Source organism: Podarcis filfolensis (genome assembly GCF_964270895.1).
Source record: "Podarcis filfolensis genome assembly, chromosome: 14".
Lineage (NCBI taxonomy): Eukaryota > Metazoa > Chordata > Lepidosauria > Squamata > Lacertidae > Podarcis > Podarcis filfolensis.
Window position 1 is genome coordinate 39,455,352 of NC_139616.1, and position 21,894 is coordinate 39,477,245.

General features: G+C 43.3%; 1 protein-coding gene across 1 annotated transcript in view; it reads left to right on the plus strand.

Annotated features, from left to right (window-relative positions):
- The first annotated feature begins 1,443 nt into the window (after positions 1–1,443).
- Positions 1,444–21,894, plus strand: part of LOC310748725 (uncharacterized protein) — a 35,604-nt gene continuing 15,153 nt past the window's right edge. Inside the window, exons 1-14 of the mRNA XM_083584568.1 lie at positions 1,444–1,552; positions 2,386–2,595; positions 6,087–6,297; positions 6,397–6,607; positions 8,247–8,390; positions 9,824–9,980; positions 10,092–10,171; positions 10,654–10,777; positions 11,305–11,385; positions 11,994–12,095; positions 13,230–13,357; positions 14,325–14,424; positions 14,771–14,890; positions 15,905–15,985. Of these exons, the coding sequence (XP_083440694.1) occupies positions 2,410–2,595; positions 6,087–6,297; positions 6,397–6,607; positions 8,247–8,390; positions 9,824–9,980; positions 10,092–10,171; positions 10,654–10,777; positions 11,305–11,385; positions 11,994–12,095; positions 13,230–13,357; positions 14,325–14,424; positions 14,771–14,890; positions 15,905–15,985 (1,725 nt within the window). The 5' untranslated portion in view covers positions 1,444–1,552; positions 2,386–2,409. The remainder of the gene's footprint in view (positions 1,553–2,385; positions 2,596–6,086; positions 6,298–6,396; positions 6,608–8,246; positions 8,391–9,823; positions 9,981–10,091; positions 10,172–10,653; positions 10,778–11,304; positions 11,386–11,993; positions 12,096–13,229; positions 13,358–14,324; positions 14,425–14,770; positions 14,891–15,904; positions 15,986–21,894) is intronic.

The window sequence follows — 21,894 nt, forward strand, 5'->3', positions numbered from 1 at the left end:
CAAGATAAGATAGCCTTAAGCCTGGTCTTAAGCTGGAAGGTTGTATTTTAACAATAATGGATATTCTAGGGTCTGGAGTGGTTGCAACACTTCTGCAGAACACTCCGGATGTTTTCCCTTGAATTGTGTTCAGTCCACCATTCTCACCAATTCACCATGGATAGATTGGTATTCGGTAGTGGAAAGCCCATTTTGATGTTTCCACTGGTGAAAGTACAATTACAGCATCCTGCGATGGAGATCTGAATGCAGGCCAGATGGAATCTCCACTACTTCCTCTCTCTCTTTTTTTGAAAACATTGGGTTTTTTAAATTATTTCCTTCAGTGTAACAAGGAACAATAAAAAAGGAACAAATAAATCAACAATAAATAATACAGTGGTACCTCAGTTTACAAACTTAATCCGTTCCAGAAGTCCGTGCTTAAACCAAAACCGTTCTTAAACTGTGGCGCGCTTTCCCTAATGTGGCCTCCCGCCGCCTGTGCCCTTCCACTGTTCGAATTCCATTCTTAGACCAAGGTAAAGTTCTCAAACCGGGACACAATTTCCAGTTTTGTGGAGTTTGTAAACCGAATCGCTCGTAAACAGGACTGTTCTTAAACCAAGGTACCACTGTAAAATAAAATAAAATCATCACACTCAGAGTGGGTTATACACACATGTATACACAATACAGGCATGTATATGCATGTGGTATACAGAATAATTTAAGTGACTGAAACTAAACAAAATAATGGGCCTACACAACAAGAAGAGGTACAAAATGTTTAGGACTGAGGTGAATGGTTAGACAAGAAAGGCAAGCGGTATCTCAGAGGATATTTAGTACATTCAGGTTGTATGAGGTAAGTCAAGAACCGCATATTTTCAGATTCTGTCAGTCCTCTGAGAAGCCTCTTTCACTGGGTCAAGCTTTTATTGTAATACCAAATTCTAGACTTCACTCTCCCTCTAGAGAGAACATAGAATTACGTTTCCAGTGGTGAGCTATTTCCATCTTAGTAGTCAAAGGAAGAAATAAAATCAAGTCTTTGGGGGTTAAATCATTCATGTTATTCAGGAAGATAGAGCGCAAACCAAACCAGGGTCAAGAGGAAGGATCTGATGAACAATAGCGGAGATTTGTTGGAAAACTTCACCCAAGACACCCAAGGCAGGTCCAAATGTGGACAAAGGTAACCATTCCATTGCACCCCCTCCAGCAACTGGGTGTGAGGTCAGCATTCATCTTAGACAGATATTTTGTTAAAGCAAAATAAAGCCTAACCTATCCTCTTGCTGACCAGTCTCTCTCATCCATTAATTTATTTTAACACAAATGTTTTAACATAAATTAATGGACTAAGGGAGCGCTTTGGGATATAAGTGACAATCTAGTAGAACATTAACACCAGATTGCAGAACAATGGTAGAAAAAGGTTGCCCAATGTCGCTGAATGGAGTAAAAGTTAATGTTTATGTTCTTAAAGCTTAAACATTTTCAGCTAAATCTGACTCTCTTAAACTCTGGTGAATTTCCTTTTGCACTTCTTCCCAGAGTATAGGATGTGGTAAGTAAGTACAGGTATATATATTTTATACTATTTCTTGTTCCAGTCTGAAAAAAACTTAAGAAGTTTCCTTTAGCAAACTCAGATGGCAGAAAATGGGGTTTCTGAATTTCAGAGCTATAGGTATGCATCTAGCAATGAAACAATCTAATCTGACATAAATATATGGGTCCCAGTGCCCAACTAAAGATAGTCACAAAAGCAGTCTGACTGAAATGAGCTATGACTAATATTTCCTTTCAGGTATTTTTTTAAAAAAGAACAACTTTAGACACAACCATTTTTTAATGGATCAGAGCCAATTTAGGTTGCGCATTTAAACCTGATTAGGTTATCTTGCTCAAGAGACCGGACCCTGCCCACTGGACTCTTTGCTGCAAGGAAACAGAGTAGGAAAATGCACTGGGAAGTATGGTGTAACAATTGCTTGATGCAACACTATATAACAAATCACCAATATTCAGTAAGCAGTTGACATTATCTACCCTCTGCCGCCCACAAACGTAAAGTGTAGTTGATGCTCGTGAACAGCTAACTTTGGTGCATTCCAGTCTACCACTTGCACACTTTATCGACGGGGTCCATTGCAGGTTGTACTTTACACACAGTTAGCCTCCTATTTTCAGCATGAGACTGAAGGAACTAATACTCTGAGCTCTTCTGCCCTGAAGAAAGATCCTGGATTTGGAGTGAAGTTGCATTTCCATTGCATCGTTCCAGTTGCATCGTTGCATCCATCTTTCTTTTTCATATACTAAGACATCAGTGTTCGTTTTCTGTTCTTGAGCAGAATTTGGAATGTTCTTTTTTTATCCCTTTGGTTTTCCATCAAGGCAAGATCATTCACGGCAGCTGCAATGAAGCATCTCTCCAGACTTTTAAAATCTCTGAGTGCCTCCAAATTGCCCTATAGAATTAAAAGTCAACCTTGCAGTGGATCTCCAGATTTGGATTTCTCCGACTATGAAGCTCTCTACAAGAATGTGCCCGAACATTTCAATTTCGCAAGCGATGTGCTGGATAAATGGAGCCAAAAGGAGAAGGTATGAAACTCTGTCTGTCCTGATATCTTCCTAATATTATCAGCCAGCCATTCTTTACCGGTAGCTTTCTTACTGCTGGCACATATAACATTACTCTATAGGTAACAAATGAAACCATCTAATACAGTGGTACCTCGGGTTAAGTACTTAATTCATTCCGGAGGTCCGTACTTAACCTGAAACTGTTCTTAACCTGAAGCACCACTTTAGCTAATGGCGCGTCCTGCTGCCGCCGCGCCACTGGAGCCAGATTTCTGTTCTTATCCTGAAGCAAAGTTCTTAACCTGAAGCACTATTTCTGGCTTAGTGGAGTGTGTAACCTGAAGCGTATGTAACTTGAAGCGTATGTAACCCGAGGTACCACTATAATATTATGTCATACCATAGACAAAAATGCATTACTACTGCAATGCGCTCTACGTGGGGCTACCTTTGAAGGTGACCCGGAAACTGCAATTAATCCAGAATGCGGCAGCTAGACTGGTGCCTGGGAGTGGCCGTCGGAACCACATAACACCGGTCCTGAGAGATCTGCATTGGCTCCCAGTATGTTTCCGAGCACAATTCAAAGTGTTGGTGCTGACCTTTAAAGCCCTAAATGGCCTCGGTCCAGTATACCTGAAGGAGCATCTCCACCCCCATCGTTCAGCCAGGACACTGAGCATAGCTGTCAACTTTCAGATTTGAAAATAAGGGATCAGCAGCCTCAAAAATAAGGGATCAGCAGCCTCACCTGTCCCGGGGACAGTCTACGGGATATCTAACAATCCAGGATAGAAGTGGGAAGCAGCGGGAAACGGCGCTGGAATAAGGGAATTTCCCGCAAACAAAGGGAAGGTTGACAGCTATGACACTGAAATCCAGTGCCGAGGGCCTTCTGGAAGTTCCCTCATTGCGAGAAGTGAGGTTACAGGGAACCAGGCAGAGGGCCTTCTCGGTAGTGGCGCCCGCCCTGTGGAACACCCTCCCATCAGATGTCAAGGAAATAAGCAGCTAACTTATCTTTTAAAAACATCTGAAGGCAGCGCTATTTAGGGAAGTTTTTAATATTTAATGCTGTATTGTTTTTAACACTTGATTGGGAGCCGCCCAGAGTAGCTGGGGAACCTCAGCCAGATGGGCGGGGTATAAATAAATTATTATTATTATTATTATTATTATTATTAACCTTAGAATGGACTTGAGCAACTGATCAAATCTCTCCATCGTGTTAGTTCCTTAATCAGGGTTACCCTCCTTTGAACTGCAGTATTTCTTAGGACACAGTTGATAGTGCTATTAACTTAATTCTAGCATAAAGAATACACCTGGACGATACATCAATTTAATATGGCACTCATACCACTATGGAGGAAGTGAAAATAGAGGTGGGAGCAGGAAGCTGATTCAGTTTGAATTTAAAGGCAGACTTACATAATTTGCATTTCCTGAAACAAGGTTCAAACCAAATGCAGCCATCCTTCAAAATCTGCAATTTTCCAAATTTTGCAATGTGGCCCTCCAGCCAAATAATTTGTACAGACATGCATGTACTAGGTTAGAGCTATTAGATTATATTTTGGTGAAAATGGAATGCAAATATGCATTATATCAGGGGAAGTTGCTTTCGAAAATGTTTATATCAGGATACATTTGCGCTAAAATACTGATGAATTTTCATGAGGGTTTAAAAATAAAAAACTGCAAACTGATGGGGAAATATGGAATCTTGCCAAGCCTATCCACGTGGTTCAGAATTAGATCCCTGCCACTGTACTCAACAAGACTTTCTCCAAAATAAGTTGGAATGAATTGGAATGAATTGGAATGCAACATCAGATTGCGACATCAGAATAAAAGTCCATTTCATGTTCATTGTTTTATTTTATCTATAGTTTGGTAAATGTTATGCTGACATATTTTGTATGTTTGATCAGTATTTACTTGTGAATGGCTTGTTTTCTTTTCTGTAAACAGCTTAGAGGCTTCTTGTTGGACAAACAGTAGATAGATTTTTGGGTAAGGGTTTCTACTCTGCATACAGAAGGTCCCAGGTTCATTCCCCAGCTTCAGGGAATTGCCTCCCCCCCCCATGGTAGTAGATAAGCAGGACAAAGGAAAAGGAGTCTTCTTACCAGTTAGAAACTTTAATACAAAAAAAGTGAGAGAACAAAGAAAGCAGCCCCTAGAAACGGCGGTGCTCCCAATTAAGGATCACACCCCTTTCCATCCCTATTAATCTTTGTCATTCCTACATCTTGCCTTTAATTACTTACCGTATTTTTTGCTCTATAAGACTCACTTTTTCCCTCCTAAAAAGTAAGGGGAAATGTGTGTGTGTGTGTGTTATGGAGTGAATGCAGGCTGCGCAGCTATCCCAGAAGCCAGAACAGCAAGAGGGATCGCTGCTTTCGCTACACAGTGATCCCTCTTGCTGTTCTGGCTTCTGGGATTCAGAATATTTTTTTCTTGTTTTCCTCCTCCAAAAACTAGGTGCGTCTTATGATCTGGTGCATCTTATAGAGCAAAAGATACGGTAATTGATTTATGAGAATGGGAACTATTTAAATGTCTCCTCTCTCTCTGCTCCTCTGCTGAAGAAGATGGATGTGAGAGTCGTCTTGTTTTGTTATTTGCTTTATAAATAAAACCTTTGATGTTACTATTCCAACCAGAGTTGCTTCTGATGCATTCTGCTGTAAAGGACTGAGTTTACTATCTGCAAACGGGCGTTTAATGCTCACAGCACCCTCTGTGCTTTCTGTTCTGACACTTTCGGAGCCCTTCTTGACCTTGGGCTGAGCGGAGGAATGCTGTCCAGAGACTGTGAATCCGTTAACCCTCTCTCTTCCAGTGTTTCTTCTCCTAGCTGTTCCCCATCCAGTATTTCCCAGCTTCTGCCTTCTGAACTATGGCCCTCTGCAAACCACTGTTCCAAATCTATACTGTCCTCCTGCTCCTGAGAAGATTCAGGAGCAGGAGGAGGGGAATGACCGTTCCCCGCATAAAACGGGGGGCACCCTTTGTGTGGACGCGGGCAGCCCCTGGATCTGGAGCGGCTCCATCAGCATAGGCTTGGCTTTGCCTTCCCTCAGGTGGAATACCTGGAGGTCTCCGCCTACCCCAGTCAGTTGTCCAATCCCACCTGGGGGAAGCGTTGCCAAGGAGACCAGGCCAGGTAGGGGAGGGATTACCCGCCCACACAATAGAGGGAGGATCTTACCTGGGAATCCTCACTTGGCTCCAGAGCTTCTGAGAAGATTCAGGAGCAGGAGGAGGGGAAAACTCCCACCATTCCTTCTCAGTGCAGCCCTGCTCAACATGGTCCCTGACAGCATCTCCACATAAAGCTGGGAAAGACGTCCATTGGAAACCCTGGAGGGCTGCTACCAGTCAATGTAGAAGATACTAAACTATATAGATCTATGGTCTGAATTGGTATCAGGCAGCTTCCTGTGTTGTAAAACGAATAACTATCCCCCATATACTTTTTCATCTTTTGTACCTAATAGGATGGAAAGAGACCTTCCAATCCTGCTCTTTGGTGGGTAAGTGGGAAAGGTGAGGAGGTGCGGTGGAGCTTTGAGGAGCTGGCATTCTTATCCAAGAAATCAACCAACGTCCTCTCCAAAGCCTGCAATCTGCAGAAGGGAGACCGAATCATCATCATCCTCCCCAGGGTGCCTGAGTGGTGGCTGATCAGTGTGGGCTGCATCAGAGCAGGTCAGTCAGGTCCTCTCTGTGCTAGGAACCAACAGAAAGATCCATTTTTGCTGTGTCTTCCTCTCCTCTCTTTTTAATCACACTTTGTTTTGCTCCTAGGTGTCACCTTCATCCCAGCCACGACCCTATTGACTGCTCAAGACATCTTGTACCGGCTCCAAAGGTCTCGGGCCAAATGTATAGTTACAAATGACGCCTTGGCTCCATTGATCGACTCTGTTGCATCTGATTGCCAGTTCCTGAAAACTCGGATGTTGGTCTCCAAAGGCACCAGCAGAGAAGGATGGCTGAACTTCCACGACCTGCTGAAGTGAGAATCTCTGCTGCCTTGTAAAGCAAGTCAGGGATAAGTCAAAGAGTGAGATAGAAAAACCTGCAATCTTCATCCTCTAGACAGGAGATAAAGGAGATAAGTAACTATACAGCTTTTAGAAGACATCTGAAGGCAGCCCTGTATGGGAAAGGGTTTTTTAAAAAAATGTTTAATGTTTTATTGTGTTTTAATATACAGTCATACCTTGGAAGTCAAACAGAATCCATTCCAGAAGTCCGTTCAACTTCTAAAATGTTTGGAAACCAAAGTGCGGCTTCTGATTGGCTGCAGGAAGCTCCTGCAGCCAATTAGAAGCTATGGAAGACCTATCAGACGTTCGGCTTCCAAAAATAGTTCACAAACCAAAACAGTCACTTCTGGGTTTGCGGCATTTAGGAGCCAAAACGTTCAAGAACTAAGCTGTTTGGAAACCAAGGTATGACTGTATGTTGGAAGCCACCAAGGGTGGCTGGGGCAACCCAGTCAGATGGGTGGGGTATATATAATAAATTTATTATTATTATTATTATTATTATTATTATTATTATTATTATACCAGGAAGGTGGCCAGGGTGATTCCTTCCAGATCTTGTGCCCCAGGCACCATGGTCAATGTTCAGGGGTGATAGATATTGTTGCCCTGCAATAAATGGAGGGTATGAGGGATTTGGCCTGGAAAACAATAAAGAAAATAACCAATGTTTGCAAACCTTGTCACCCAATCAGTAGGGCTTGCCTGATACATTTTTCTGCTGGAGAAGAACAAGATCATGCAAAGGGATGGGGGAGGAATTTGGTTTGCTTCAGATTTTAGTGTGAAACTACCTAATTCACAATTTATGAAACAATATGTGAACTCAAAGGCAGCCGTTTTCAACTTCTCTGAAAATTGTGATGCAATTGTCCCACCAAATACTGTGTACAGAAATGCATACAGTGTATGCATAAATATGCACACATTAGTGAAAATTACAGCCACAAACCATTGTGTGAGGAAACATCACTTGCAAAAATGGGCTAAACAGATAAAGGTGTGTGCAAAAAAATATGTATTTTGACAGAAAATGTCCACTAAAATCTTGGGAGAATTTTCATGAGGGCTTTAAAAAAAAAAATCGCAAACTGATGCAGAACTTAAGACTGGAAGAATGAGAAACTGATGTAGATCATAATGGAGTCTTATGGACGAGGGCTCAGTACTGCAACATTTTGCTGCAGGTCCCACATATTCATTTTCTCATTTGTAGTCTAGTCATGCACACCGGAAGCCAAATCCCCATGCTACTCAATTAGTATAAAAATGCCTCTCATAAACGAATAAAAATAAAATTAACCAACAACAAGTTCAGGACAAAGGAAAGCATTACATAACAGAACTACTTATTGGATGCTACCAGATGTTGTGGGAGATGTTCCCTCTATTTCTACTGTTCAGAGATGAGTGTTGATCTTTACGTAGCCAAAACAGCACTATCCATGTACAAAGTGGGATGCTTCTGTAACGGAACCATTTGGTAACAGACACATCCAAATCCTAAAAGAAGCTGAAAGAATTTCACAATTTGAGCTTGCAAGATCATAAACCATTTTGACCACATCTAGTCCACTTTTACATACCCGCTTCTCTACTTTAAAGAGCTGCAGGCGATGATCACCAGCCTGTTAAAACAAGGAGTGAAGACCCAATGATCATCTACTTCACCAGTGGAACCACGGGTTATCCCAAAATGGTGGAACATTCCTGCAGCAGTTTGGGGATTGGACTAGCAAGTACCGGAAGGTATCTCCTATCCCTTTCTAAATCTTCAGGTGCAGGAAACACAGCAGAGAGTCCTATGTGAGGTTTGAAGAGTGACAATTTCATTGTGGCAGAAGTCATCATGTTCAGTGACTGTGGCCTCCCCCAAAAGTTTAAACCACAATAAAGTGTCAATCCTCGGATACCCAAAGTAGGGCAACTGGACACAGCTGGGCTGGGTTGCTGGTGTTATTATGCAAATCTATGGTGTGACCACACTTGGGGTGCTATGTACATTTCTGGCCACCTCACCTCAAAAAGGATATTGTGGAACTGGAACATATTCAGAACTTTAAAAGGAGCCTGTTAGAACAGTCCATTGTGTCCAGTCCGATGCCCATAAGAAACCTCCAAGCAGGATCTGAGTGCAATAGTACTTTCCCTACTTGTACCTCCTAGCAACTGGTATTCAGAGACGTGCTACCTACAACATAGAGATAGGACACAGCAGTCTTTAGACAAGCCTTATCCTCTGTGAAGATGTCTAATCCTTTTTTAAAGCAATTGAGGTTAGCGAACATCTCACCAAACACTGCCAACACAGCTTATCAGCTTCAGGGAGGTTGTTTAAATCTGAGATATTGCCCAACCTTGATCAGCTTAAAGTCATCCCCCACACACACACCCCACATCCCAGCAGTTGCTGTTCTTTAAGTCTTAAAACCAATAGATCTGACCACATATGACTTTGTGTTACATCTCGTGTGGCCCGCAGACATTGGCTGTTTAATTAAATGTAATTCTAGGGCACCAATCATAGAATTGTAGAGTTGGCAAGCACCCCAAGAGTCATCTAGTCCAATTTCCTGCAATGCAGGAATGTCAATTAAGCATCCATGGCAGATGGCCATCCAACCTCTGCTTAAAGACCTCCAGTGAAGGAGAGTCCACAACTTCCTGAGGGAGTCTCTTGAACAGCTCTTACCGCCACAAAGTTCTTCCTGATGTTTAGTCAGAATCTCATTTCTTGTGACTTGTAGCCATTGGTTTGGGTCCTACCCTCCAGAGAAGGAGAAAACAAGCTTGCTCCATGTGACAACCCTTTAGATATTTGAAGATGGCTAGCATATCGCCTCTCAATCTCCTCTTTTTCAGGTTAAACATACCCAACTCCCACAACCGTTCCTCATAGGGCTTGGTTTCCAGACCCTTGATCATCTTGGTTGTCCTCCTCTGTACATGTTCCAGCTTGTCAACATCCTTAAATTGTGGTGCCCAGAATTGGACACAGTATTCCAGATGTAGTCTGACCAAGGCAGAATAGAACAGCACTATTCCTTCCCTTGATCTGAACACTATACTTCTGTTGATGTAGCCTAGAATAGCATTAGGTCTTCTTCTTTTCTTCACATGTACAGCTGACAAACCAAGTGTTCCCCATCTTATATTACACTTGTTTGCCTCCTTATTAACAGGAACTGGATGGACCTGAAAGCTTCAGATTTGATGTGGGGTTTCTCCGACACAGGCTGGATCAAATTTGCCTTCAGCAATGTGTACCCTACATGGATGCTAGGGGCATGTGTCTTTCAGCATGGCATGCTGCAGTTCGAGCCAACAACCGTTCTCAATGTAAGGCTAAGATTGCCCTATTCGAAAGGCAGGAAGCATGTAAAATATAAGATGTGTGAGACCTCCTGAATCACATGATGCATTTGGAGTGTGTGTGCTTTCCCCCCCTAGACTCTCTCCAAGTATCCAGTGACGATATTCTGTGGCACCCCAACTATTTTCCGTATGCTTCTGCAGCACGACGTTAGCAGGTACAACTACCTGGCTGTGGTTTCTAGAACTCCACCCTAGAGTAACTTGATTCCTGTTTGTTTACCTCACTTCAAAGTCACTCTGCCTGGCTTGAGTCCAGTGATGGCTGGTGCCTGTCGGAACTGGTTGGGCAAAAGACAGGGAGGCCAACAGTAGGTGGAGCCAAAGAGCCAATAATAAACTCCCCTACTGGTTCTAAGTAAGAACTCTATGGGAGATGACTGAGGGTAGACTTTGATGAGGCACTGCACAATTTGCCTAAATAGACTAGCCTCTCCTGGCTGACTCTTTTGTTGTCCTTCCCCTTTTCAATTTTACCTCTATGCCTATAAAATTCTCAGAGTGTGGATCCAGCTGAGGCCAAATTGGCGCCACTCATTCTTTGCTTTTCCGTGTGTTCTGGATAAAAGTTGGATCTGGTAGAATTAAAACGGTTGTCTCTTTTTAGGAAGACTAAATGCTTCTTCATATCCTTGTTCAGATACCAGTTCAAGAGTCTGAGACGATGCCTGAGTGGTGGGGAGCCAACCAACCTTGAAGTGATTGAGCAGTGGAAAGCTCATACCGGAATAGTAATCCGTGAAGGCTATGGGCAGACAGAGACTGTATGTTTGCATTCAGACACAAACATATATGCCAATGAGCAGCAAAAGCCTATCAAATCTGTATGCATGCTTCCCCCCCCCAACTCCCCAACTTTGATATGTCCCTCAGTCCATATTGATCATACATAATTCTTATGCAGCACGTTCATGATTTGTCTGCACAGGTAGAAATGGGGGGAAATTGACACCCAGAAGCCCAGGCTCAATGTGATGCCAAGAATATCTGATTGGGTGGGGTGAGGGAATGGAATGGAATACCCTGTAAAAGAATGTGGCTGTTGTTTTTTGGAATCCTTTGCAAGAAGACTTCACGGTGCAATTTTTTTTGCAGGTCCAGCTTGTATGATCCTTCCCCAAATCGGTAAAGAGGCAGATAGTTAAAGTCAACTAAAATTTATCTAATTCATTAAAATCCATAGTTACACACACACACACACACACACACACGCAGAGAGAGAGAGAGAGAGAGAGAGAGAGAGAGAGAGAGAGAGAGAGAGCTGATTGCACATCTACCATTTTTTCCTCAGACCATACTTTGTTCAACCCCGAAGGATATGAAAGTCAAGCCGGGGTTTATTGGACCATCATCTCATCCCTTTGATGTCCAGGTAGGCATGTTTATAACACAGGGGAGCCATAATAGTCATCCTGGTTGTAACAGCCCATGTTGTATGATTTAATATCACGATACCATATTCTAGTAAAACTTAACACTCAGCTAAAATACATCCAGTAGTGATGTATGGAAGTGAAAGCTGGACCATAAAGAAGGCTGATCGCCGAAGAATTGATGCTTTTGAGTTATGGTGCTGGAGAAGACTCTTGAGAGTCCCATGGACTGCAAGAAGATCAAACGTATCCATTCTTAAGGAAATCAGCCCTGAGTGCTCACTGGAAGGACAAATTGTGAAGCTGAGGCTCCAATACTTTGGCCATCTCATGAGAAGAGAAGACTCCCTGGAAAAGACCCTGATGCTGGGAAAGATGGAGGGCACAAGGAGAAGGGGACGACAGAGGACGAGATGGTTGGACAGTGTTCTCGAAGCTACAAACATGAGTCTGACCAAACTGTGGGAGGCAGTGGAAGACAGGAGTGCCTGGCGTGCTCTGGTCCATGGGGTCATGAAGAGTCGGACACGACTAAACGACTAAACAACAACAAAATGACAAAATTGAAAAGCTTGCATAACCCACCCTTATTTATCTTTCTTTCTAGATAATAGATGAACATTGCAATCGCCTGCCTCCTGGGGAAGAAGGAGACATTGCTGTTAAAATCAAACCCAAAAGGCCCTTGGGTCTCTTCTCTGGCTACTTGGTAAGGAGCATAGGTGCCAATTCCCTGGGGCCCTGGGTGCCAGAGCACCCACAAAATTCCCCATGATGGGGCTGGGCACCCACAAATTTCAGTGCCAGGGCCATGCATGCTGCATGGCACCCATGACCCCAGGCACCCACGGTCACAGGGCCAAGCTGGCACTGCTGGTAAGGTGGGACCCTTTCAAATGGTTGTGCATTATTCAAGGAATATATCACGAGTGTTTCCTCAGCAGACACTAGGAGGACAGAGACTTCACCAAGACCTACTGGCTTCATTTTTCTGCATTCTTGCTTAATACGCTGAGTTTTTAAAAAATATTTTTGTCCATTTTTGTTCATTCATTTAAGGTCCCAGGACAGGTGGCAAAAATAAAATACACAATTATAAGACACTTGTGACCAAAAAGCAAACAACTTAAAAACAATTCCCTATATCAAAACCATTCAAGAATGTAAAAGCAATCAATTTCACCTCTAGAAACATTTTTTTTAAAAAACAGATCCAGTACAGATGTCAATTGAGGTAAGAAATATATCCATTTAAAGGACTGTTGAAAGAGGAAGGTCTTTCAATGCTTACGGAAGCTGCCTTCCTGGAAAGAAGTTTTTGGATGAAAGTGTAATTTATGGATTCTTAAAAGTAAGTAAGTAAAAGTTTTAAAGGGGTATTCACCAAATTCATGGAGGATGTAATTATTATTATTTGTTGCTTTTCACAATAAAATGACTCAAATTGACTTGCAAAGCCATAATATGACCATCAGTTGATGGGAGCAGCAATAGGAGGGTGTACAGGAATAAAAAGGCCTTTGATCTGATCCAGCAGGACTCTTTGAGAATGATACTGACAAATGTATGAATGTTGTGGAGAGACTGGGACATCATTAAGCCCCAGCTTGAGGCTCCTGCTTTCTTGCATACATCTTTGACATCTCCGGGAAACCAAATGTGAGAGCCGACTCCTCACCCTCCAAAAAAAACCACACACAAAATGAATTTGTTGTGGTAGGAGAACATTCTGTCTGTGTTGCTAGATCTGCGACAGGCCCTTCACAACCCCTTGGAGTTGCCGGAATCGAGAGATGAATGTTTCCCTCTTTGGCTTTAGTGATCTCTGCTGCATTGTTCTTAGGACGACCCTGAGAAAACAGCCTCGACAGAACGTGGAGACTTCTACATCACTGGGGACCGAGGGATCGTGGATGAAGATGGCTATATCCGATTTGTGGCAAGAGCTGATGACGTCATCTTATCTGCTGGGTAAGCCTATTTTATGGGCACATTTATTTGCAGCAGAGGTGGGGAACATTTTTCAATCTGAGGGCCACATTTCTTCCTGATGACCTTCCAGAGGCCACCTGCCAGAGGTGGGTAGGTCCAGAGGCAAAAGGAGGTGGAGCAACAAATGTACATTTTACCGAAAGCAGGTTAGTTTCTGCACGTACTTTCAAACACCCTTCTTTAGCTTCCATCCAGGAAAGCAAGAGGCATTATTGGTGTTCAAAGTCACATTCTAGCAAGGCAAAAGCACTCAAGGAGGATGCAAATCAGGGCTGGCAAGGAGTGTGGCCTGGGGAGAGTCCTGAGGGCCAAATGGAGAGGCCTGCAGGGCTGTGTCTGGCTCCTGGGCCTGAGGCTTCTCACTCCCAATTTACGTCATGGATACAGGTCACCCCATGCACACTAGTCCCTGGGCGACTCTCAAACACGAAACAGTAAAATACCATGTTAGAAAATTGTTGGCAGAGATCAATGTTTTAAAAGGTTATAAATATAAAACTGTCAGGGACCGGGCTGAGGAGGAATGGTGGAGTCCGCCTCCCTAACCTGACCCTTCCAGAGAAAAAGAAGACAGTTCAGAATTACAACAGGGGTTTGAGGGAGGTCACAGCTCAGAGGAAGATGAGGGGAGAAGTTGGGAAACAATGGGAGAGGAGGAGCAGGCAGAGCAGGAGCAGCTGGCTGACATGTTGTCACTAGAAAGCATTCCAGACCCACCATCTCCCAGAACCCGGCGATCCTTAAAAGTAGGAGAGCAAAGAGCTCGGAGACAGGGAACCCTTTCCTACTAGAGGAGTTGTTCCATCATCTTCATTTTTTTTTGTTGCCCTTCTCCAATTCTGCAGTATCTTTTTTGGGGGTGAAGCGTCCAGAAAAGAATTTAACTTGCGACTCTCAATATGCAAAGCATGTGTCCTCATGTTGAGCTATTGCCCCTCCTTGTTAGGTATCGTATCGGGCCCTATGAAGTGGAACATGCCTTAATGGAACACCCAGCAGTGGCAGAATCGGCTGTTGTCAGCAGTCCAGATCCCATCAGGGGAGAGGTAACATGAAATGGACCACCATCCACCGTCAGCACCTGGACAGCAGATTGAGCAGGCAGACATGTCATTTGGTGACAATTTCCCATTCCCCACCCTCCTTATGAGGAGATGCACTGTATTTCTACTCAAACTATGCCTGTTATTCCCAAATTTGCATGAATACATATCCATTCACATATATCCATTCACTGCACGCAGGTGGTGTAGTGACAATAAAGGTTGTTTATTATTATTATTATTATTATTATTATTATTATTATTATTATTAATTTCCATTTTTATGCAAAATCTTGTGGGTTGTGAAAGCATTGATTGTGGCCTTTCTTTTATTTTTTTGGGGTGGTAGGTTGTAAAAGCCTTTATCATCCTGTCGCCTGCCTACGAGTCACGAGAGAAAGACCAATTAATTTGTGAGCTGCAGGACCATGTCAAGAAGACAACAGCTCCCTACAAGTACCCCAGAAAGGTAAGAAGAGGGTTTGCGGTTCCTGGGCATCAATCTTGAGGCTGGATTTAACAACAGGCAATCCCAGCCAGCAGGCTTGGACTGCGGTATAGCCTGCCAACTCCAACATTTGAACTGCCCAATCATGATCAGATGGGGAGGAGCAGCCTGAACAACAGACCAGAGTCAGGAAGTCTTTGCTGCTGTCTAGGAATAAAAGCCTTGGACACTCAGTACAGTCGTCCAAAGAGCAGCAGTCCCTCCCTCCCCTCACGCTGCTGTTGTTTAACATGTCATCAAGCACAACTCTCTATACATGATGAGAGTGTCTTGCACGCTAAATAGTTCAACGCATCACATACTATAACTCCAAATAATGCAAGCTCAAAGAATATATATAAATATACAGTCTCAAATCAGTCTTGAAGAGATATATACAATCTTGCAAATTACTATTCAATGCCATCAGGTTCAAGAGTTCAGCTGTAATGTACTGAAGGCCAGAGTGCAGGTTTCTGCGTTAAATCTTGCAGATAAGAAACTGTGTACGAGGAGGACTCTGACAACGAGACGTCCGGGTAAAATCTCTGTCTCGTCTTCCTCATTCAGGTCGATCCAAGTCCACTGAGGTACAGGCAACTTAATGCTCACAATTAGGTCAGGCCCTGGCTTGTGTGGGCACTCAGCTCCTGGTAAAATGCTGTTTAGCATGTGTCTTAACCTTGCTTTGGCTTCCAGGTGCCCCCTGTGTATTGACCTTGCTATGGTTTGAAATAATAGTAACAGTAATCATAGTGATTTTCTGGGAGCAAATTCCACAGCTTATGTATGTACTGTATGAAGAAGTACCTCTTATTATCTGTCCTGAATCTTCAAACATTCAGCTTCAGTGGATCACCCTGAGTCTAAGTCATTTGAACACTTCTATCATCCTTTCCCCTGGGAAAAGGAATGACTACAATGACCAATAAAATGTGCTCATTTCTCTCCCTCCCTCCCTCTCTCTCTCTCTGTCTCCTTGATCTTTCAAAACAGATAGAGTTTGTTCAAGACCTGCCCAAGACAATTTCTGGAAAAATCCAAAGGAAACAGCTGAGGAAGAAGGAGTGGGAGAAAGCCTAACAGGACTCTGAAACCAGCATGAAAGGACTGGTTCTTATTTGTCTCAATAGTCTCAGAGGTAGATAGATAGATAGATGATAGATAGATGATAGATAGATAGATAGATAGATAGATAGATAGATAGATAGATAGAGATAGGAGATGTAAACTGTTTGCCATCAGGGAAAATTAGACATCACCAATCACCTATCAGCATACGGTAACATTAAAGGGTTTCTGACTATGCATGAAGCCTGACGTCAGCGCTTTCCAAATCACTTCAAGGTTGGATTACTGTAATGCACTCTGTGTGGGGCTTCCCTGGCACTTGACCCAGAAACTGCAGCTAGCCCAGAATTCTGCAGCATGGCTGCTGACAGGAGTAAAACTCCATCTGCATATGACACCTCTGCTCAGAAATCTGCTCCGGCTGCCCATTGGTTATTGCGACAAATTCAAAGGTGTATATTAGGCCCATAACAGATTGGAACCAGTTCGTTTGTGAAATCACCTTACCCCGTACATGACCACGCAAATTCCCCCTACACCTAATCTTTCCTATCTCCTCCTTTAAGTAGAGATTCCATTTGTTTGCACCTCCTGCATGCACAACATGTGCCAGTGGCAAACTTGGGGCTTTAAAATTTCAGCTGCACTCTGTGCAATGCCAAAATTTGGCACTCCCCATGCCTTCCATTGTGCATCAATGTTTCAGCACCCTCTCGACTCAGCACCCAATGCGGGCAAACCAGTCATGCTCCCCTAAATCTGCCTCTTCGTGTGCCCAACTTCTGCGCTGTGATTCCTTACTGAATATACTTTAAGAAATAGATGATTGGGTTCCACTGCCCATTATTAATCTGTTCTAGGTTACAATTGCAAAAACAAAATAAAAAAGACCTCTGTTCATTGCCAATTGTTCATTGTTCATTAACCATACATCACCTGAAGCAAAAGGACGTGTGCAATCTTAGTGTGCTCATTTGGTTGTTTATATCATAAGCATTCGGTGAAACACAGGGCAAAGGAGCTGTCCCCTCTCTAAATAACTTTGCTACCCATGTCTTCAAGAAGACCTTGGTTCTCTTTCATTGCCACAAAGCCGAGCTCACGAACACATCTGCTCAGATGCAGCCTGGGAGAACAGCAAACCGGTCTGATGGCCAAGCTGCCAATTATCTTTCAGCAAAGACCTCAATGGAGTGATTACCTGGCAAACAAACAGCAGTTCCCAGAAGGAACGGTGCCAAGTGCCGCCCCGCAGGTGGATCTATAATACCCCAGCACTTTGGGGGATAATGCTGTGTTTCTACAACGACTAAGCTTTTAATTGATGCTGGTGAGGGAGACGAGGTCAGCTTTCTTCCATCTCATAATTGCAACTCACATTAATAGCGAGTAAGAAGGACACTCCTGTTGGGTGCAGAGGGCATCTCCATGCCCCTTCACGCTTCATGCTTGCTAAACAAAACGAGAGCAGTGAGCAGAAGACTAGATAGGAGCTGACTCCCAAGGAAAGAATTTGTCACTGGTAATGAGTTCTCCAGGGGACAACGCTCTGCTTGTTTGGCACAGATACCACCTTAGCAACACAAACAACAGAAACATATTGCCCTGCTTATGAACTTCCCCATAGAGACCTGGTTATCCACCATAGGAAGCAAGATGCTGGACTAGATAGAGCCTGGATGTGGGGGACCATTGATCCTCCAGATGCTGTTGAACTATCATCTTCATCATCCTCTGATGGGAGTTGTAGCTCAGCAACATCTGGAGGGTCAAACGTTTCCCATTCCCGAGTTAGACTTTTAGCCTGATCCAGTTGGCATCTTAGGTATGTATTTAGTAAGGACAGTCCCTATTATCTAGTAAATGGCTCACTGCCCATATTCATCTCATGGTGGTGATCAGCTCAGGCTTCGGTAACATAAGAAGAGCATTAAGGACCTAAGAAGAGCCTGCAGGATCAGGCCAATGGCCCATCTAGTCCAGCATCCTGTTCTAGCAGTGGACAACCAGATGCCTGTGGGAAACAAGCAAGCAGGATTTGAACACAAGAGCACTCACCCCTTCTTGTGCAATAATAATAATAATATTTTTTTATTTATATCCCGCCCTCCCCAGCCGAAGCCGGGCTCAGGGCAGCTAACAACAATAAAATAATACAACATTCTAAAATCATTTCATTATAAAATTAATTCAAAACAAATTGATGGCAAGCTGCACCTCCAGTTTCCAGTTCCTGGCTTTGGGCAGTATTCTGTCCCAGCCAACAGTCCAAGATCAAGTGAGGCATGTGTAATGGGGGGTGGGCTTGTGGCAAGTCCTCAAACACCAGATCACATAACAATAGCACCAGTTCCAAATCCAGAAATGTGGGAAGTATTGTGCTAATTTTACTGGTTATAATGCTAGCACTTCTTCCCCAGTTTCTAATATTCCTTTTACACTGCAGCACCATGTTGTGTTATGGAACTGAGGCTTTTAAAAAATAAATAAAAAAATCAACATCCCACCACATTGTGCTAAAGTTTAAAAGGGCAGGGAAAGACCTTATTTTGTCAATGCAAAACTCAAGCAATTTTCCAAGTTGCAAATGGATTCCTCCCCCCCCAAAAAAAAAAACAATCAACACCAGAAAAAGTGCTAAATCTCCTCTAGATTTCCAGAAATGGCTTTCACATTATGGGGATGACCACCCAAAGTGCAAAAATGAACAAGCAAACAGCACAAAGATGGACTTAGGTGTCATCTGAATGTGGTCAGACTCAGCTCAGATTCCAGCAAGGCAAAATCAAACACAGCAGAGGGTAAGTCTGGACAAGCAAGGTGAACATAACACCTAGTCTAGAAGATGGGCTTGAATACTACTCCTACATACCCTCCAAGTGTCCCCATTTTCCAAGAACAGTACCAGAATTACAGAAGCCATCCCAGTTTCTGATTTGATCCCAGAATGTCCCGGTTGTCCTTTTTCTTTCCCTCCATGTCCCAGAGAACAATTAAAAATGGTGTATGTCTGTAGTTGCAAAAATGGGAGTCCTGTTTATATGGAGAATAAATCCCTGAACCATATGAAGGAAATGTTGACGCTGGCATATAATCTTGAAGGAAAGGCTCACCAATCCACTTTCAATTCTTTAATTCCAATGCTTCTACAGCCAGCAGTTTCTTTGGAAATGCAGGGCGTATCTATTTCTTTACAGCCATACCTTGGTTCTCAAATGGAATCAGTTCTGGAAGTCCATTCAACTTCTGAAAACATTCAAAAACCAAGACGCGGCTTCCGATTGGCTGCAGGAGTTTCCTGCACTCAAGCGGAAGCCACGTCAGATGTTCAGCTTCCGAAAAACATTTGCAGACTGGAACACTCACACTTCTGGGTTTGCGGCACTCGGGAGCCAAAACATTCGAGTCGCAAGGAGTTCAACAACTAAGGTATGACTGCATTGAACACTCTCTACTCAGAAGTAAGTTCTGCCGTGTTCAAGGGATGCATTATTATTTCTGAGGCTTTCAAATGGTATACCAAGTAACTGCCTGTTTATTCCTCAAAACAGAAGTATTTTTTTCTCTTTATACCCCTATGCTGTCATCCCCTGGGATTTCCCATCATCCTCCCTCAGTCTTGCCAAGGGAGTCAAAATTCATTGAAAACATGGTACTTGGAGGCAGAATTATGCAGATTGATTTAATGTGCCTAATGTATTCATAACAAAGAATGGTGGTTGCCCTAACCAATGGCTTTAATTGAATCACAACTCCATCCCTTAATAGATGTTTTAATATTTTAAATAGCTATGCCCAAGGGCCTTTGTGCAGCTCAACAAACTTATGCTAAGCCATCATTAACTTTAGGCATTTTGCCCAAATTGCTATGATGAGTGGAAACAGTACAGCGCTACGGCACAACTGGAGCAAGAAAATGAAGAACCACACAGGAGAAAACAAGAGGAGATTGGGGACAATGGTGGCTCAGTATCAAAATATGCTTGTTCTGTTCTTCATTCTAAGTGAGCAGGTATTGTACCAGGTCTGGTGTCAGCAAATGGTGTCCTTGGGCAGTTGTCAGGGTCCCAATAACCTGGTTCACAGCTCTGAGAAATGCTAGGCAGCAGGGTCTAGCTGCCATTTTAACTTTCCACATGGTCCAGAACCAAACATCATTCTGGGGCCTTGTAGGAGATTAAAATGGTGCCCCCTGCCCATCTTGAACTGCTTGAAGTAGTGCAGCTCCCTGACACAATTGCCAGTTGAGTGTGTCAGAGTCCACAAGAGGAGGAGGGGGCCACTAGAGAGTGTCAGACTACAATCTGGAAGACCAGGCTTCAAATCCCCATGAACCTCAACTGGGTGGCCTTGGACCAGTCCCTGCCCCTTAGTCCTAACCAACCTTGCAGATACAGATAGGTAGCCGTGTTGGTCTGCCATAGTCAAAACAAAAAAAATTTTTCCTTCCAGTAGCACCTTAAAGACCAACTAAGTTAGTTCTTGGTATGAGCTTTCGTGTGCATGCACACTTCTTCAGATACACTGAAACAGAAGTTGCCAGATCCTTCTATATAGTGAGAAGGTGGGGAGGGGTATTACTCAGAAGGGTGGTGGGAATGGGTGATTGGCAGATAGCTGTGATGAGCCTGTTGACGACTCTTAACGACTGCAATAGGTCTTACAGGAAAAAGCAAGGGGTGAGAAGGTGAAAAATGGCTTTGTCATGTATAATGAGATAAGAATCCAATGTCTTTGTTCAGACCAGGTCTCTCCATGGTTTTAAGTTTGGTAATGAGTTGCAATTCAGCAGCTTCTCTTTCCAGTCTCATACCAAGAACTAACTTAGTTGGTCTTTAAGGTGCTACTGGAAGGGGAAAAAAAATTTGTTTCAACCTTGCAGAGTTGGCTAATATGGAGAGGGTTAGAAAGAGCCATGAAGATGTGTGCTTTACTGAATGAATGAACCAACGAACGAATGAACGAACGAATGAATATTGGCATTGGCAGTCTGAATGGGAGTGTTTTCCTCCAGTCCAAATATTTTTATTTATTTATTTGAAGGTGGCGAATTATAAACCACCCATTATTCAAAACAGGATTCCAGGGCGGCATGCAAACAAATTTTAAAATGACAGAAACATTGCAAGACAAACTGATACAGTGGTACTTCAGGTTAAGTACTTAATTCGTTCCGGAGGTCCATTCTTAACCTGAAACTGTTCTTAACCTGAAGCACCACTTTAGCTAATGGGGCCTCCTGCTGCTGCCGCGCCGCCAGAGCACAATTTCTGTTCTCATCCTGAAGCAAAGTTCTTAACCCAAGGTACTATTTCTGGGTTAGCGGAGTCTGTAACCTGAAGCGTATGTAACCTGAAGCGTATGTAACCCGAGGTACCACTGTATGAATAAAAGTAAGAAGACTAAAACTGTTCAACAATCAAAAATGACTGCTAGTAGTATCAACCTTAGCAATCTGGCTAAGGTCTGGAGTGGGGAATACAGGGTTAAGGGCCCCACATCACCCTCCACCAGCTGCTACCCCCCCATGCATGCCAGTTACTTACTTAAAAAAACAACAACAATAACTATGGAATTGTTAATTGTGTGAATGCCATCCTGTATACCTGCACCACAAAACTTCCTGAACTCCTATATTAGCTGTCTCCGCCCCCCAAATCTCTGCTGGCACCATAGGGTGAAATTATAGCTTCACCTGCAGCGGATTAGTTATTGATCTGCAGTGAGAGGCCAAGGAGAGGCATGGCTAGTATACGTTTTCTTTTCTGCTCTTCGTGGCTTAAAAAAAAAAAAGGATCATTGGTGAAACAAACAACTTCATTCTCACAGGGGAATAATCCTTTCCAGCGAAAGGCCCTTATAGTACAAACAAGACTCATACGCTTTGGAGAAGCTGGATTGAGGAGCAGGAGTTG